Raw genomic sequence first — 17986 nt, 5'->3', positions numbered from 1 at the left:
CAGCACCAAAGTTAGCGCTGGATGCCGCACATTCAAACATCCCTGCCATCACACCATGCTTCTTTCTAAAGAAGCTTTTGCTTAAAACAAAACAAACAAAATAAACCCCACATAAACTCCCATATGACAATGTGCTCAGAGAGGAGGCTGGCCCCATTCCCAGCCACAGCCAGAGTCCAGATTGGTCTAAGCCAATTACTGTGTTATCATTCCTCTCATCAGTGACTGACTTAGATAAATGAGACTTACGAGGAAATCTGTTGGGGGTCTTCTGGGAAAGACTTCTTCACTCTTAGGAGAGATGCAGAGAAAGAGGCAGCTTCCTTTTCCTTGGGCTCTTGTTTTGCCTGGATGTATTGCCCGTAGAGCTAGCACGGAGTTCAGAGTCCATGCTCTAGGGAGGGACAAAGCAGAATGATGAAAAGGACTTGGATTCCTAATGACACACTTGAACCTAAATTAACCAGCTCTATAACTGCCATTCTTCTGGACATCTTGTCATGCATGTGTAAGAAATATCCTTATTATTAAACTAGGTGCAGTTGGAAATATCCAACATGGTAAAGACCAAATTGCCTCTAAAACTTTCCCACTGAGATGTGCCCTTCCTGGATACAACAGGCCTCACCAAGAAGTGTGGAAGATCCAATGCAGACTCCTTAAAGCCATCACAGAAGGAGCCCCAAGAGCATTTTCTTAAAACCCAAAAGCCAGCACTGCTTGAGATGACAGTGGCAGAACAACGAGGTCTATGTGAAAAGACAAAGGGTACCAGATGTTCACCTTGAACATATAACAGGGACTTGGGTAAAGAGGGCAAGAGAATCCAGGAAAGGGGTGAGAGAGTCGGCACCATGATCATCATACCCATTTCCTCTTCTCCCTAGATACACAGCTAACCTGCATTATTCAGCTTCTCTGTGACTAAGTTCTAATCAGAGGCATATAAGAGGAAGTGATGTATGCCTCTTTCCAGACTGTGCCATAAACCTTCCAGATGTGCTCCCCCAGGCTCTCTCCCCCTTTTAGCTGCCTGGCTAGGAAATGGTCTTAGGAATGACCTTGAAAGCCATGAGTTAAAGGCGTATGAGTGACCCATGGAAACAGGTCTCTGTGTTCTACCTGTTCCTGCTCAGGAGGAATATCCAAAATAGACTATTAACCTTGAATGAGATGTAAACTTTCATTGTTTTACACTGCTGAGTTTTAGAGGATTATTTGTTACAATTGCTAGTATTACAGCATTAATTAATACACCAGCGGTAAAGAGTTTTGGTGAATAGTGATATGACTGAAGTGAACAAGTGGGCTAATATAATTCAAGTTTATAAACAACAAAAACTGAGGCTCAGAGAGTTGGGTGTCTTGCCCAAAACACCCACGAAGTGATTTGTAGAGCTAACCTATAACTCAGATGTTCTGTGTCCAAGTTCACCTACTTGAGTTATCCTATCCTACAAAAGGACAAGTGGATAAAATCTGACTTAGTTCCAAGTCTTGAAGACTGATCTTGACTAAGATATATCAGAAAAGGCAAATCCTGTATGAACTAAACAGTACAGATTATTGTGTTGTTATTGATTGGTCCCTAAGTACACTGCTTTCAGCTTTATATTAAGCTTGATATTACATCAGATTCACTAGAATTATCACATGATTGGTATCCACTGATGTTTTAGTGCAGATTAACCCGTAGGTTGATCTAGAACATTGCTAACATTTCCTTTATTTTTAGCGTATAATTTATCTTTCTAATATGGTATTTGGCATTAGCTTTTTTTTTTTTTTTTTTTTTGTGGTATGCAGGCCTGTCACTGTTGTGGCCTCTCCCGTTGAGGAGCACAGGCTCCGGACGCGCAGGCTCAGCGGCCATGGCTCACGGGCCCAGCCGCTCCGCGGCACGTGGGATCTTCCCGGACCGGGGCACGAACCCATGTCCCCTGCATCAGCAGGCGGACTCTCAACCACTGCGCCACCAGGGAAGCCCTGGCATTAGCTTTTAACAGTATCAAAATTAAGAAACCATTCTTTTCTTCCATAATGGTATTTGGCATTAACTTTTACAGTATCAAAATTAAGAAACCATGCTTTCCTTCTTTCCCTTAAACATTTTTTCTAATTAAAAGTTAATATGTTTTCATTATAGCAAAGTTATTTAAAAATTTCTCACAGAGCCGGTTTCTCACTGTTGGAGTGGGAGGTTACAGGTAAGCAAGGGGAAGAGGCTACAATTATCCATCTGGTGATAGATTATAGTTGGAGACATAAGTATAAACATATTTAGCTTGATATAGATACAGAGAGTTACATAAAGAACTATATATAGATACACATATACAGGGATTAGTATAGACCCATGTATTTCCTTTTTCTGTCAGCTGAGAGGGCTTAGAAGCAATAACATCCCAAGAGCAAGCAGCACATATGGCACCCAGATCTTTGTTTCTGTTACCATTCTACAATAAAACAAAGCATGGCTCCTTGGAGAAATGGGTGATTCTAGGACTGGGGCAGGAAAGATACAAGATGAGCCTGGAATATCTTACAGTGCCAGAAAATAAGGAATAATTTTTTAAAGGTATCCCACAGTAATGGGATATGTCAAAGGAGCTCCTCATGACCAAAATTAGAACGATTTGAGCAACAAAGTAAACAAAGTAGTATCAAATTATAACGCAATATATAAAGAAATATCTAGAAATATCCATGAATCTGTATTGATACAAAATACTGAACAAATGAATGGAATAGAATAGAATAGACAAATATCTCATGCAGAAAAATTCCAAATAACTTATGGAGACTCCAGTCTCAAGGACGAAGGAGGTGGACCATAACTCCCACTACTTAAGTGTAGGCTGTACCTAGTGACTTCCTTCCAAAAAAGACACTGCGGAAAGGTGGATGGAAGAAGAGTAACTTTACAATTAGTAGTGACAAGTCACATTGATAGAATATACCCTTCATAAGCTGTAATGAAAGGGGCACTTTACCTCTGTGTTCTTCCTCCCCAAAACTTCTTACCCCAGTCTAATCATGAGCAAAACATCGTACAATTCCCAGTTGAGGGACATTTTACAAAGTATCTGACCAGCATTCCTCAAATCTGTCAAGGTCATCAAAAACAGGGAAAATCTGAGAACTGTCACAGCCAAGAGGATCCTAAGGAGATAGGATGACTAAATGCAATGTGGTGTCCTGAATGGGATCCTGGAACAAAAAATGATGTTAGTAAAAACTCAGGAAATCTGAATAAAGTATGGACTTCAGTTAATAATAAGGTGTCAATACTGGTTCATGAATCGTCATGAAAGTACCAGACTAATGTGAGATATTGATAATAGGGAACTGGGTGTGAGGTATAAGGGCCCTCTGTGTACTGTCTTCACAATTTTTCCAAAACCTGAACTGTTCTAAAATTTAGAAGTTATTTTCTTTCAAAGAATTACCTGTAATCCTATCATCTTGCAATAAGCAGACATTTTAATGGAGATTTAATCTTTTTTTCTATGGGTCTATTTTTCAAAGTGGTTTCATACTGTACATACTTTTTTCACTTAACGTTTAGTGAACGTATTTTCATGTCATTATAATCTTACAACAATGTATCATCTTAGGGATGTATCATAAATTATTTAGTCAGTTATCTATTGGTATGTTTATTCTTCTCTAATCCTATTGAATTTATTGGGGAAGGAGATGTGGGAAATGGAGAGAGTATGAAGAGAGGAAACAATTCTGACATATTTGTTCACTGTGAGAAAGAGAGGGATGCGGCCAATCCAAAGCTGCCAGGGAAAATGCATTGGGCCCAGAAACAAGAGACCAAGACCAGACACTGGTGTCAGCTCTGCAAATGACTCTGACGGTAGCCTTTAAGTAACTTAATCTCTACAGTTCTTTATCTACAAAATGTTTTTATCTATAAGATGGGCTAGATAACTTGCTCAACACCATCCATTCCTAAAATCTATTCTTCCATATTTTGCAAAACGACTATTTCTTAGAAAATTTCATGTAGGTGATATGGCCAAATATACTTAATATAATGAAGAGGATGTAGAAAATGGATGACAGACACATTTCCTCTTTGTTGTATAGCCAAAAGCAATTTCCCATCACGTGGCACTAACAGAATACATTACATGAAGTGACAGTTGGAGGCAAAGGGGACTCTTCCTGGTGAAGGAGAGGGAGAACCAGTCCATGAATGTTGTGAGAACAGATAGGAAACTCTAACAACAGAATGATTTCTAGACAAATTAGTGAGTTTTTAGATGTGAGAATTTTGCAGCTTGGGGCTGGATAGTGAACCATTGGGGATATTACAGAAGGTATTTCTGCCCTGGGTAGGAATTCAAGCTGAATGGTCACCAAAAACACTTTCCATTTTAAAAGCCTAAGATTTTTCTTTAATTTTATGAACAACACCACCTTTAGCATTGACCCTGTTTCTGAGCTCTCTGCTGTCTCATTGGTCTCTTAACTGAAGAACTGAAACACTAGCAAAAATAAAGGCATCAATTAAGCGGATAAGTCCTTTGGCTTGTTTGTATGCATTGATGGGTACATCTCTAAGCATCTCATGAAGGACGGGCCCTTTCAGTGTGATTAGGAGAGTGTGAGCGGAATCGTCTCTTGAAGCTCAATCTTCTCTATTAGGGCAAATACAGAAAGAACAGAAACTTCGGAAAGCAGATCTCCTGTTCACAATCAACCTTTAGAATTTGGCCTCAAAATTCCTTCATATTCTTTTTGGAACGTGATTTTGTGAGAGCCCCAATAGGTAGAAAATAACAATACACACACTTATTAAAGTTTTTGAAATTGATCTGATTTGCAGGTAAGGGTTCTTCACCTTCACACTGTTGGGTATGGAGGGAGGAATTGCACCTGGTGGGAGTTTTCTTTCCCATGTGGTGAAGGTGACTCTGTTTCATACATTAGTTGACTCCAATGTGTTTCCCCCTACCTATCTCACCTTCTTTATTCAAAGATTTTGTCATGGGTGTCCCCAGACGTTTGTTTCTGGAGTTCCACTCCCACGAGAAAATGGAGGTTCTCAGGGATGAGGGGTGGAAGGGAAAATGGGGGAAGGAGATTGAAACAAGCCTTAAGAACTTTTGGTCCTAAACTTCAAAAGTACAGAAAGTGAATGTAATATTTTATGAGGAACCACATATTGTCTGTGGACCTTCACTTCCAACACACACACACACACACACGCGCACACACACACACACACACACACGCACACCCCTAAGCCACAGGCGACTGCTATTGGCAAATGCCTCTTCTCCAATCACCAGAGCAAGGAAGGATCCCTAGAGCCCAACGCACCGCCAATAGTTGGGGTCTCTGGCAGCCTCGGCTGCAGTCGCCCAGTCTGGGGAATGACAGCGTGGAAGGCGCTGCAAGGAAATCCTTTGCATGCTTTGTGGTATGTTAAAAATGCAGCATCATCCTCTCTGCTCCTTTTCTTGGGCCGACAAGCCGAATTAGAGAGCACGGGGAATCCAGAAAGGCGAAAAGGCTGCCTCCGCCAAAAGCCCTCGAGTCCTCCACGCCCCCCACCCCAGCCCCCCACCCCTAACCCCCTTCTTAGGTTCTAATCGCCACCGCTCCAATGGGCCAGCGGCGCCTTCACCATCTCCTCTTCCATTCACTCCAGCGGGGAGGGAAGAGGGAAAACAAAACTCTAAAAATAACTGTCAGCCTCTTAAAAAAGGAAAAGCTTAGCTGCCGTCCCCCCCTGCATCCCCCGCTCCCTCCCTTCTCTTCTCCCTCCTCCCGCCCCCCCTCGTGGGGCACATGTCTGCTTCTTACAACACCGAGCCACATGGTTCCAGTTAGGCGCCGAACCCCACCAGGACGGAGAGGAAATCCACATCTGTGGGACGCTCCGCACGGAACCACCTCCAGCGAGGGTGGCCGTGGGACTGCAGCACCGGGATGAAGGGCTAGACCGCGGGATCGCTGCTCATGCGGTGAGAGGGGGCGCGGGAGGCGGCCGGGGAGGGGTGGGCCAGAGGGCCCCCGCAGCGCCCGCCGCCCGCCCCCGCGCGCGGTGGGTACCTGCCCGCCCTGCTGCAACTTGCTGCAGTGTTTGAAAGAGTAGTAGGAGCGCATGGAGGTGGGGCCGGGGAAAGACCGGGTGGCGTGGTGAGGGGTGAGCGCGGAGGGGGCGGGAAGGCGGCGGCGGCGATGGGGCGAGGGGCAGACCCGGGGCGGGTGGGACGGGGGAGACGCGGGGGTAGCCTGGCGCTTACACATGTCACATGTGCTTTTTAAGACGGCCGGGAGCGCCTGCAAGCTGGATTTGGTGGAGGATGCTGCGGCAGGTGCTTCGCAGAGGGCTCCAGTCGTTCTGCCACAGGCTGGGCTCGTGCGTGAGCCGGCACCCGGTCTTTTTCCTCACCGTGCCCGCAGTCCTGACCATCACCTTCGGCCTCGGCGCGCTCAACCGCTTCCAGCCCGAGGGCGACCTGGAGCGCCTGGTCGCTCCCAGCCACAGCCTGGCCAAGATCGAGCGCAGCCTGGCCAGCAGCCTTTTCCCCCTGGACCAGTCCAAAAGCCAGCTCTATTCGGACTTACACACCCCCGGGAGGTATGGCAGGGTGATCCTCCTCTCCCCACCCGGGGACAATATTTTGCTCCAGGCTGAGGGGATCCTGCAGACCCACCGAGCCGTGCTGGAAATGAAGGTGAACCACAAGGGCTATAATTATACTTTTTCCCATCTGTGTGTGTTGAGAAATCAGGATAAGAAATGCGTGCTGGATGATATTATTTCAGTGCTAGAGGATCTCAGGCAGGCTGCCGTCTCCAATAAGACAACAGCCAGGGTGCAAGTGAGGTATCCCAGCACTAAATTAAAGGTACGCTCCTCTTGCATGCTTCTGCCAGTTAAAGAGGCAGCACTTCATTTCTTGCCCTAAACAAGCAGAGAAAATGCAGAGGTCTCATCCTTAAGACTCAGAAGCTGATGCTTCTTTCATTTTGAGGGGTGGGGGGGAACGTTGGGCAACTGAGTTAAGAAAACAGGCAATAAATGGCATGACTAGATATTAAGAAATTCAAAGTCAAAACAAATGCCAAAAAAGAAAAAAAAAGAAAAAAGTTGTTTCTGAGACCCTGCAATTACATCTTTGTTCAGGGTTAATAAAGCAGTGAATGGAAGGGGGAGGGGGGATCCTGAACAATTTGGGGGATTTCTTTTCATTATGGGGCTCGATGTATTTCTTATTACTGATTACACATCCACCTGGTGCCATATCCACCTATTTACATCTTCCGCCTGGCTTGATTTTGACATGTAGGGAGTTTGTGCTTCGCTGCCCTGTGAGTGTGTGTCTGAAAGCAGTGGGTATGAATGGGGTAAGGATTCCAGGAATTATGTGTATGTGTGTTCGCACAGCAGAAGCAGCAGAAATTTTCTATGTGTGAAAATAGAGATGTGCGGCTAACTGATGTACTAGTTAACTGAGTCCTGTTATCTTCCTTTCACACACACACACCCACACACACACCCACACACACACACAGTCCAAACCAGAGCAAGATTATTATAACAGCCCACTAGCAAAAGAAGAAATCCCCAGTCAGCAGAAGTTGCCGTGAATGATAATTCCGGCATTAAATAGATGTCACTGTTTAAACGCTCAGTTCAGATTTTGTCGCTCAGATGAGATTTCTAAACTCATTCCACACTGTCAGGTTTGAGCTGCTGCAGGCAATGAGGCATGCAGTCTCCAGGTGACTGAAGTTTCAGGGACGAATGTGACTTCCAAAAGAGTCACTGCACCATTTGTATGCTTGACCCTGTGCATGCTCGGAGGCTGCACAGCCAAGAATTCCCGAGACAGGTGTTTCCCAAGAAGAAGGAATTTTCTTTCTTCTAACGTGTATGAGGATGTGTGTGTGCTTCTGGGGAGATCATGGAATAGGAGGGACCCCAGTTTCAATGAATGGGTGGCCAAACATAGAAAATTGCTAATATTTCTGTTTATTTATTTGATACAGCATCTGTACACAATTTTAAAAATACATTTCTCAGGATTTTTGAGATAAAAAGGCTATTTTTCCTGAATTGAAGGAGGATTTAATGCACTAAGAAGCTAAGAATTCCTCAGGAAATCCCATAACCTGCTTCCTTTTAACATACTGTCCTTGTTTAAATGTATCCAGAGGCTGACAGGGTTTCAGCCCCTTGTTCAGAGGAGCAGTCCCTTGGGGTTTTAGTGAAACTAGACAGATGATTCATCAGCTTGAAATCTAGGTAAGGGCTTGCCTGCCTCACACTTACCGAAGGGAGCATGGTGAATGTATGTGGTTGGGTTGCATGCATTCCGTTTCCTGAATCCTTTGCCATCAACATTATTGCTTGCTCCAGAAAAGGATGCAGTGAAAAGGCGATCTTCTTCGCCTACAGTCTTTTAACTGAGTCCTGTGCTAAACATCTGGTGTAAAGAAAGATTTTGAAACTGTGACATATTTAAACTTCAGTTTGTTTTCCCTGTTGAAGCAGGTTTGCAGTTTATTAATATGCAGTCTTAGTTAAGTCCCTTATTTCCTTGAGTCAGCAGTACTCTCCAGGTGTAAGGGCTTTGTCCAGTCAACCACTGTGGGCATTTTGTTTAGCCGGCAATATCATTATGACATTTACAATACAAACCCCTGAGGTCTCTAATTCACTCCTTTAATAATGATTCGTTGTGTTCCTATGATTTACTGGGTGCTCTTCTAGGCACAGACAGTCTGGAGCAAGAAAAGCAAGGTTCTTACCCTAATGGGGCTTAATCGTAGAAGTCAGGGTCCTCACCCTGAGTTACCTGCAAGCAGGGACTCTGCAATCTTTGGGTCCACTAGGCTAGGCCTATAATAGGTGCTCTGTCTAAACTTTCTGGCTGATTGGTTGGTTGATCTGCATCTTGATCGGAGTCAGTGGATAATCAAAGAATGGAGTAATTGATTACAAAGGGCCATGTAGTACTAGTGGAATTATTCTACTAACCATAACAAGAACAGGAGAATTATACACTGGCTCTCTAATCTGTAAAGCCCTTCTTCTGCTACATTCTAATATCAATGTCTCCTCAAATGCATTGGCTTGACTCTCTTTGCATGTTGTCAGTGGGGTCCTTAAGCTATTTTTGGGAAAATGAATTATTTGGTAATCTTCTGAGAGTAATGGTCCCTCTCAAGCATCCAGATATATCACACGTGCTAATGTAATATAAAATATAATTGGTGGAATTCCAGGTATACCTAGAATCCTATCAAAGAGTCTGCAAGGCCTTTCAGGTGAAGAACTCCCTGGCACAGAGCAAAGTGAGATGGGCTTTTGTTTTGATCATATGTGATCTGGAAATGATTTTAATTCATGTGTGACAGTGATACTCAAAGAGTGTCCCTAGAATGCTGACCCACAATAAAGTTTGAGAACTTCTGTTGTATGAGATTTGAGAGAAATTTTTATATACACAGTTCTTGGCCCTCTAATTAATGTTGCTTTCCTCTGTCATACTTGGGTCACCGATCTTCCCAACTCAGGCCACTGTGGAAAATTTTAGTGCTGGATAATGCTGTTGGTGGGCAAGGAATCAATAGTTAAGGAAAAATGCAAAATAAATGGCAGGGGCTGGATAGTGTGAGTAGGAATTGGCAATCTCTTGACATAAAAGAAGCAGTAGGTCAGAGCCTGGAGGTAGTCTGAAGATGTATAAACACTGATTGACAGAAAGGAGCGGCCAGAAATCTTAGTTATGACAATTGGAAGGGCATCTTCCAAATATTATTAAGACACCCAAGTAGTTCTGAGCACAGAAAGGTTTAGAACTTCTGATAAACATGATTGTCTTGACAAGGTGATCCAGACAAGCAGGGACACAAAAAGTTGCTGGTGTGGAATTCCAAAGAGAGGCTCAGATAAAGCTGATATGAAAAAAGGAGCAGTCAGCTTAGAATACTACAGAAGAAATGAGACATACACACATTTTCAAAAGCTGCATAGAAAAGACACCAGAATCTGAAATTCCTACACCTATATAATACGAACTCTACAATTGTGCCTGTCATTATAATCTTTACGTTATTATACCCCTGAGTAAGCACAGAGGTCAAGTCTTACATTCCTTCTGTACTATTCACAACCTCCCACCCCAACCTTGTCCAGTTCTATGCAGACAGTATTTACATCACTGGTCGGTCTGTTGATTAATTTGTTCATTTATACTGTAACATTGCAAAGTTATCATTACTTTTCAAATTCTAGGATGTGCTTTTACTTTAAAGGTATTCTTTACACTTTCTAGATTTCTATAAATTTTTGGACCCTGGTAATTCGGGGACCATTTTTTCTACTTATTTAAACGTACATATTGTATAAGTCAGTACACTGCAGCCAGGCTGAATTTTGAAATTAAACACATAACGTATTGTTGGAACCAGTCTCGTGATTAAAATGAGACAGGCACTCAAAATCCTTAAGCAAGGACTGCTCTGGACTCCAAGAAATATTGTCATTATAACTCAGGGGGCTCAAGTGGTTACAGGCAATATTTCCCTGCTTCTTAGGTAGGCCATGGTAACCTCACTTTTCCATCTGCTAGTTCCAAGAAAGTAACAGTTTCCATATGTCCCTAGTTCTTAATTGTTACCACTGAAAAAGGCCAAGTAAAGAAGAAACAGAGAAATGTGGTTCATGGCAAATGGTGAGAAACAAATGAAGCATATTTGCTTCCCCTGCAGCCTGTCCTCCCCATTAAATTCCATTACTACACACCTCTAAACAGATGTTTAAGTGAAGTGTAAGTGCTGCAACGTACCACATTTAAGAAGAGGAACAAAGATAGATTTTCCTGCTTCTTAAAAGAGTGTTTCTTTGGGCACATTTTGAGTACATCTTCCTAATTTGGAGGCTGTTGCCATTAATTATTTAGTTCCAATCTCAATGGGAGAGCAACTTAAGTCAACATGGAAAGTAAAGACCAGCATTACTTTCAGAGATTTCCAGGGAGAGTCATTCCATAGACTTCTTTCCCTAATTCATTCTAAAACCTCAAAAGACAGCTGTGTCAGGGTCTTCTCATATACTTAGATTAAAGTTTACATTCCTGATTCTCTCTCTTAATAAGGGGGAAAAAATTGCTGCCTTATTGAATGTTCAGTTTGTGTCCTAACCAATGTGGTGTTTTATACACAGCATGTCATTTTTACAAGCTTATGAATCGGGAAGAATATTTTTATTCGCCTTCTATAAGTTGGGAACCTAAACCTAAAGAGCAGGAGGTCAAGTGACTTCTAAGACGTCCCCAAGATAGTACATGTTGGAAGTGGGATTTAAATCCAGGTCTGTCTGGCACTGAAGTTTATATTCTTAACCACGGTACTATATCGGGTCCCTGTACATCGTGCACTATTCTCTGTGACAACAGCCCTTTGTGTTAAGGAGGAACTAGGGCCGTAATTCCCAAGCATCTCAAATCCCTGCTGAAACCACTGGTGCTCTTTTACACCAGTCCCCTTGCTCACTCAAGAGACCAGCCCAGGTGAAGGTGCAGTGAAGCTTCACTTCCCTTATTCACCCACAAGGGAGTAAAGCTTCCAATGTGGGCAAACTCCTACCATCTGACTATCATGGAACTTGCCACAAAGAGCTTAATAAATTCCTCACTGGCACATGATTTCACCTTTAATATTATTTCACATCAACTCAGAACAAATTAAGGTGAGACTCCAGGATCCACTGAGTGTGGGAAACCTGTCAGGTGACCCACGGTTCTGAGCCAGGGGCTTATGTGCCAGGCAGGCTTGAATACTTCTGTCTTAAATTGGCATCAGGAAAAAAGAATTGATGAGATAGCATGGGATAATACAATGCAGACTGAATTGAGAAATATTCAGGAGACCTGAGTTCTGACCCCAGTTCTGTAAAGACCAGTTATGTGACATCAGATAAGTCCCATCTCCGATATGGGCTTCGAGCTCTAGGATTCCTCTGTGACATCAAGGAAATAAATGCTCATCCTTACTATCTGTAGTTGGGCCTGTCACCTGGTTGAGCTTAAAGCTGATTACTGTCGTTCAGTATTTTCCAAAAATGTTGAAATTAAATCTAACCATCTCTTTAAGAAAAAAAATCAGCAACATTTTTTCTCAAGCCCCTTTACAGTTATTTTACAATAGTAGCCACATTAAGTCCTCATTAGCCTAATCATCTTAATATTATATGAGAACACAAGGTATAGGAACTATACATAGGCACAAGGGTATTTGGGGAAAATGAAACATAAAATTAGAGTGGAGAGTATTTTTAAAGTGGCTTTGCAATCCGTGCCTTTCTCAGACAGGATTATTATGGCACAGCCATTCATTGAAATCAAGGCTCATTCTCTGTAATTCAGGGCCTCTGAAAGGTACCTGATCAGCAGCACTTAAAATGAATGGGTCTCTTTAGTTACAGGATTTGTGTTGGAACAGCCATGTTTTCCCTTCAGAGCTCCCCTCCCTACAAGGAGAGGCTTCATCTGTGCCACTCTTACTTCCCCCTGCTGTCTCAAAGGCTGAAGGCAGAGGATGGCTCAGGTTCTGGAAGACAGAAACATGTTTAAAGGGTTCTTATAGCTTCAGGAGGGTCTGAAAGCAGCTCCAGGTGTTCAAGATAGATGGAGGCTTGCCTGGACATTTAGGGCTCGGCCTCAAAGTTCTTTCTGCCCTTTGAACATTCAGGTATGTTCTGTCACCTCACCAGGTCTCTTAATTACATGGAGAGAGAGAGTGTGCAGTTCTGATTGTCACTGCGGGTCATACTAACGTGGGTAAGATGTACAGTAGACTCAGAAGTCATTCATGTATACTAACTAACGTAATGTACTGTAAGTGTCTGCTCTGTGTCAGGCCCTGTGTTGGGCGCTGGAGATTGAGTGAGGAATAAAGCAGATGTGGTGCATGACCCTCCAGGAGCTTGAGTCTAGTAGAAAAGGCAAAAATCAAATAAATTTATTATTACAGATTATCCTAGAGGAAAATTGCATGGTGCTGTAAGAGTAGTAGACCAAGTCTTGGGCTCTTAGAAATGACTTCCTTGAGGAAGTAACTGTGAGCTAAGATCTGGGTTAGATGGTGGAGTTAGATGGTAGAAGCAAGAGTATGAAGGGGAAGACATGGTACCTTAGATACCCTGAAGGAAAGCCACTGTGGATGGAAGTAAAATGTAATGGTGAAGGTGCTAAGGGCTGTGTTGAGAATTTCTTGAGAGTTGGTATAACACAATTTTGATTAGGATCTATGGAGCTAGATGGTCTAGTTTTACATCTTTACTCTGTTCCATTAGCTCTATGACTTCGTACAGGTGTTTTAACTTCTTTGTAACTCAGTTCCTTCAATCATAGCCCTGACTTCCCATCATTATGTGGGTTAAATGAGTTTATGATACTTGAAGCGGGGCTTCTCAAATTCTAATTGTCACCTGGGGAGCTCGATAGAAATGCAGATTCTGACTCACTAGGTCTGGGATGGAGTGGGATTCTTCATTTCTAGAAAGCTCCCAGGTGATGCTGATGCCTTGGGTCCCTAAAGCACTTAGAACAGCACCTGGTTCTTTGTAAATGCTTAACAAGTGCTGGTGGTTTAACTCTTTGAGCAGTGATATTCTGCCCTTGTCTAAAATTGGTTAATTGATTTTCTTGTGAACACTTGATTAGATGAAAAGCCCTTTTTGTTTCAGACCTCAAAGCTGAAAATCTTTCTATCCTATGGTAGTCATTGCTATTTACTGAGGAAGTAGAATATGAGGGGTGTAGATCCTTCTGATTTTTGCACCAAAGAGCTTGAGCTGCCTCCAGGATCATCATTCTGAATGTGACCAGTCTTTGCTAAGGACAGTAAAGAACAGTTAAGGAGACTGTGGGACCTTGGTTTCAGTGTTCACTGGGTCTGGAAATATCTTAGAGTTTGTATATTTTTGTCATTTTCAATAGAGCTAGCCTTGGCCTCTTTCTCCCCTCTGGGCTGCTGTGACATTCTGATTCTCCTCTTACATCTCTGATGGTTCTTTACCTCTTACTGGTTCACTTCCCTTACTACTCCCATATTTATAATTATTCCCATACAAGTCGTTTTCATGGTGTGTTCTCTCAATATTCTCATTCAAGCCAAACACCAATTTTCTTCCAGGTCTGTAACTCTTTGAATGGCATCTCTGTTCTGCCATTAACTTGGGCTCAGAATCTCAGTCACCTATGATTAACTTTTCTTTTCCCGCCACCCCTACCCAGCCGAGACATGTAAACAGTAAGAGCTAATTCATTCTATGCCACAGTGGCCCTTAGACCAAGAGCATCCCCCTTGCCTAGGAACTTGCTAGAAATGTACATTCTTGGACCTCAGTCCAGATCTACTGAAACTAGGGATTAGGTCCCACAAGCCCTCCAGGTGCTTCTGACTCCTGTAGATGTATGAGAACCTCTGTTCTGCAGTAGAGGTGTTCAGTCTTGGCTGAGTGTAGGAATCATGAGAGGAGCTTTAAAAATACTGATGTGTGGATCTCATCTCCAGAGATTCTGACTCAGTCAGGAGGTGGCATGGACACTGAAATTTTTAAAATTTCCTCTGATGATTATAATGGATTATCAAGGTTGAAGACCAAGGTCTCCTTTTCAAATTTCTTCTTCGTTTCTTTCTCACTATCTCTCCCTTGGGCTTTCATTACCTCTTACCTATTTTATCTAGGCAATAATCTAATCTCTCTCACATAATTTCTCACACTTGGAACCTAGCCTGTATAACAAGATCATCTGCATCTCTTGATTACATTTTCCTCTGACCAGATCCTGCTAGAGTTTCCCATTGCCTGGAGAAGACATTATCAACTCCTGACCATAGCCATTGAGAACTTTTCTTGACCAGGGCTCTAACTTATTTGAAGTTTCAGATTGCAGTACATCTTATGCTGCAACCAAACCGAAGCAGACCCACCCTCAACCTTCCTGTTTTCTTACCTTCATTCATACTGTTCCTTTTGCTTGGAATTTCTTTCACACTGTCAAATTCACATCTCTTAAAAGTTGCTTTTTCCATGGAGCTTCTCTAAGTGCTTCCAAAGGTAGAAAGCACTTTTATACACTTTAGAGGTACTTTGAAGGCAGTTCCCTCAATCACAGTCTAACTTGTATTATAGACTTTTATCAAGTCTTTGCTAAAATATAACTGTATGTGCCTTATGAACCAGTAGGGCTGGTAGCTTTCACTACATACATTGATTTGCCTGTGTGGAGCCAGCCAGTACAGGGGAGGTTGTGGAACAAGCCCTTGGGGGAAATTGCAAGGGGACAGGAAAAAAGCCCATCCCAGCCAGCCTACTGTTCCAAGGCTGTGCCTAAACCCTAAAGAAAGATGGCCACAGAAAGACACTGAAAGCTGTTTCTATGAGTGGTCCTGAGATACAAGTGCCACAGAAGGATTGCCTTTGGGCTTAGGAAACAAAGGACCACCAGAAGAGGGAGAGAGAGAGAGAGAGATTCTTTCCCCCAACTATACACAGCACACATGTGACTTCAGCTTGGGAAAGCCTGCAGAGAGGCAGCTCGAACACCTGGTAGGATTACCAGATTTAGCAAATAAAAATACAGGACACCCGGTTAAATTTGAATTTTGGGTAAACAAAAAAAATTTTTTTTAGTATAAGTATGTTCTAAATATTGCATTCTTTGCTTATCTGAAATTCAGATTTAACTGGGCATCCTGTATTTTATCTGGCAACGTAGCATGATGGGAATTCAAAGGATCACATCTGAAGACCCAAACACAGACTTCAGAATGTCAGGGGACCAGCGCCAGTTCTAACGCACAAGAGTGGCCATGAGCCAGGGGGCCAAAGAGGCAGACCGTAAAGGCCAATTTGGGAAATAGTAAAGACATTCTAAAGACTCCAGGAAATGCATGGGTAAAAGTTTTCAGAGGCCAGAATTTCTGTCTTATTCAAGTGGGGATTCCAGCAAATGAAATGTAAGTTCCTCTTGATATGACCTCCTTTGGATACTCTGCCCTTAGGAAACCCAAGTTACATTAATTGTTTTAATAGTTCCAAGTGTTTATTTGCTAGTGAAATGAAAGACTGCACCGGATAAATGTTTCATTTAGAAGATTCTTTTGTTTTATATTTTATCTATGAAAAATATTTATACATAAATAGAAATGTAATTAAAGGAAGTAAGTTGTAAGATAAGTCCTGGGGATACAATGTACAGCATAATGACTGTAGTTAACAATGCTGTATTGTATATTTGAAGGTTGCTAAAAGAGGGATGTTAATTAAACTTATCACGGTAATCATTTGCAATATACATATATATCAAATCCTTACGTTGTATACCTAAAACTAATACAATGTGATAAGTCAATTCTATCTCAATTTTTAAAAATTTAAAAAAGAATAAACAGAGAAACTGACCACATTAGCCAGAACCATATCTATATTAAAACAGCAGTTTATCATAAGTAAAATAATTTAGGTCAATACTGTAGTTTGAGAAGAAATTTTTTACTATACAAAAAAAAGGGTCCATCCGTTACTCAAGTTTGAGAATCATTAGATTGGAGAGAGGGATATTTATTTAGTTACCCATGCTAAATGTAGTAGGACTGAGAGCATCATAAGCAAAAATACTAGAGGTCATGGAATGTAAAGTAAAAGATTTTATCATTTCTATTCATGTCATGGTAGAGAGAGAAATTAATTTCTTAGAACAAAGGGAATTGGCTAAAGAAGTGAAGAAGAACAGAAGTCCTACTTCAGGAAGGAAGGAAGGGAGGGAGGAAGGGAGGGAGGGAGGGAGGAAATAGATGATGTGGCAGATTAGCGAAAATTTGTAGGATGAGAATATTAGCAAGCCAAAAGCTAAACCCGTAGGCAGGATTGGTTACCCTTTCCATGTATGAAATGTGGCATTAAAATCAAAGATGAAGCATGCTCTTAAACGTTTGTGCAACAACATAATAAGTATATGGGCTGTTTAGAACCCATCTTATTTTCCTTCAAGATTATAAAGCTTTTTAAAAAATAATAGATATGTTTTTAATTATTAGGCTTTTATCCTGCTCTCCTGACATATGTTCCACTCAGAAAAATAGCAGTCTTTTAAAAAGCATCACTTGAACAGAACTGCTAAAATTACCCTCAAAAATAATTCTAAATATTGGTAACCAGTCACCCATCTCTACACTGAAAACCTTTCTGGTTTGTAATTTACCTGCAAGGCACCTTTTATTTGTAAACTGAGGAATCACCATTCCTGTGTATATTATAATCAGTATGTTTTTGTAAATTTATATAACTTGTACATGCATATATGTACACATACTCTTTTTTTTCCTCCTGTTCACATTTCTAGTTTAAAAGAAATGTGAGAAAAGTCTAGCTTGTCATTTCTCCCTCCCCAGGATCCAGGTCTTCCTGCACAATGCAATCTGGGGAATGATTTCTCTAGGGCAAATTCCTGGGGAGGGTGAGGCAAAGCCTGAGTAATGGAGCATGAGGTCAGGGCCAGTGGGTCACCACGAAGTGCGCCTGGAGACAGGAACCCTGCTAAGCTCCCAGGGAGGAGTGAGAAGCTCAGGGACTGCACTAGTTTAATGACCCCTTTTCGTAGTTGGGCATATCTCTCTGAGGGAATAGCACACAAAACTGGTACTAGCTGCTTGACTTTTACTATCAGTACATTCTTTTCAACCATTGTTACCTTGGGGATTATTTTTAAGGAATTGGATCCTTTCTAGGCTTTTAGACATTTTTTATTAACTAATCACATCAGTGTGTCTCTTGCTAAACAATGTTCACTTATATTTTTAGTTAATTTATCCCAGAAAGTTGTTTATAAACTGATGTTATCCTACTAGTCTTCTTCCTGATGGAAGAATGTTTTGGTAATTGATAACTAAATTGACATAAGATTTTTACTTCCCTTCTTTCCCTCAGCTCTGAGCCCTG

At 42.0% G+C, this 17986-nt stretch overlaps 1 protein-coding gene across 1 annotated transcript in view; it reads left to right on the top strand.

Annotated features, from left to right (window-relative positions):
- Positions 1 to 6250: 6250 nt before the first annotated feature.
- PTCHD4 (patched domain containing 4) overlaps positions 6251 to 17986 on the top strand; it is a 171908-nt gene continuing 160172 nt past the window's right edge. The window contains exon 1 of the mRNA XM_032649393.1: positions 6251 to 6704. Within this exon, the coding sequence (XP_032505284.1) occupies positions 6279 to 6704 (426 nt within the window). The 5' untranslated portion in view covers positions 6251 to 6278. The remainder of the gene's footprint in view (positions 6705 to 17986) is intronic.

Source organism: Phocoena sinus, chromosome 11, assembly GCF_008692025.1.
Source record: "Phocoena sinus isolate mPhoSin1 chromosome 11, mPhoSin1.pri, whole genome shotgun sequence".
Taxonomy (NCBI): Eukaryota; Metazoa; Chordata; class Mammalia; order Artiodactyla; family Phocoenidae; genus Phocoena; species Phocoena sinus.
This window is presented reverse-complemented; position numbering and strand designations above follow the sequence as displayed.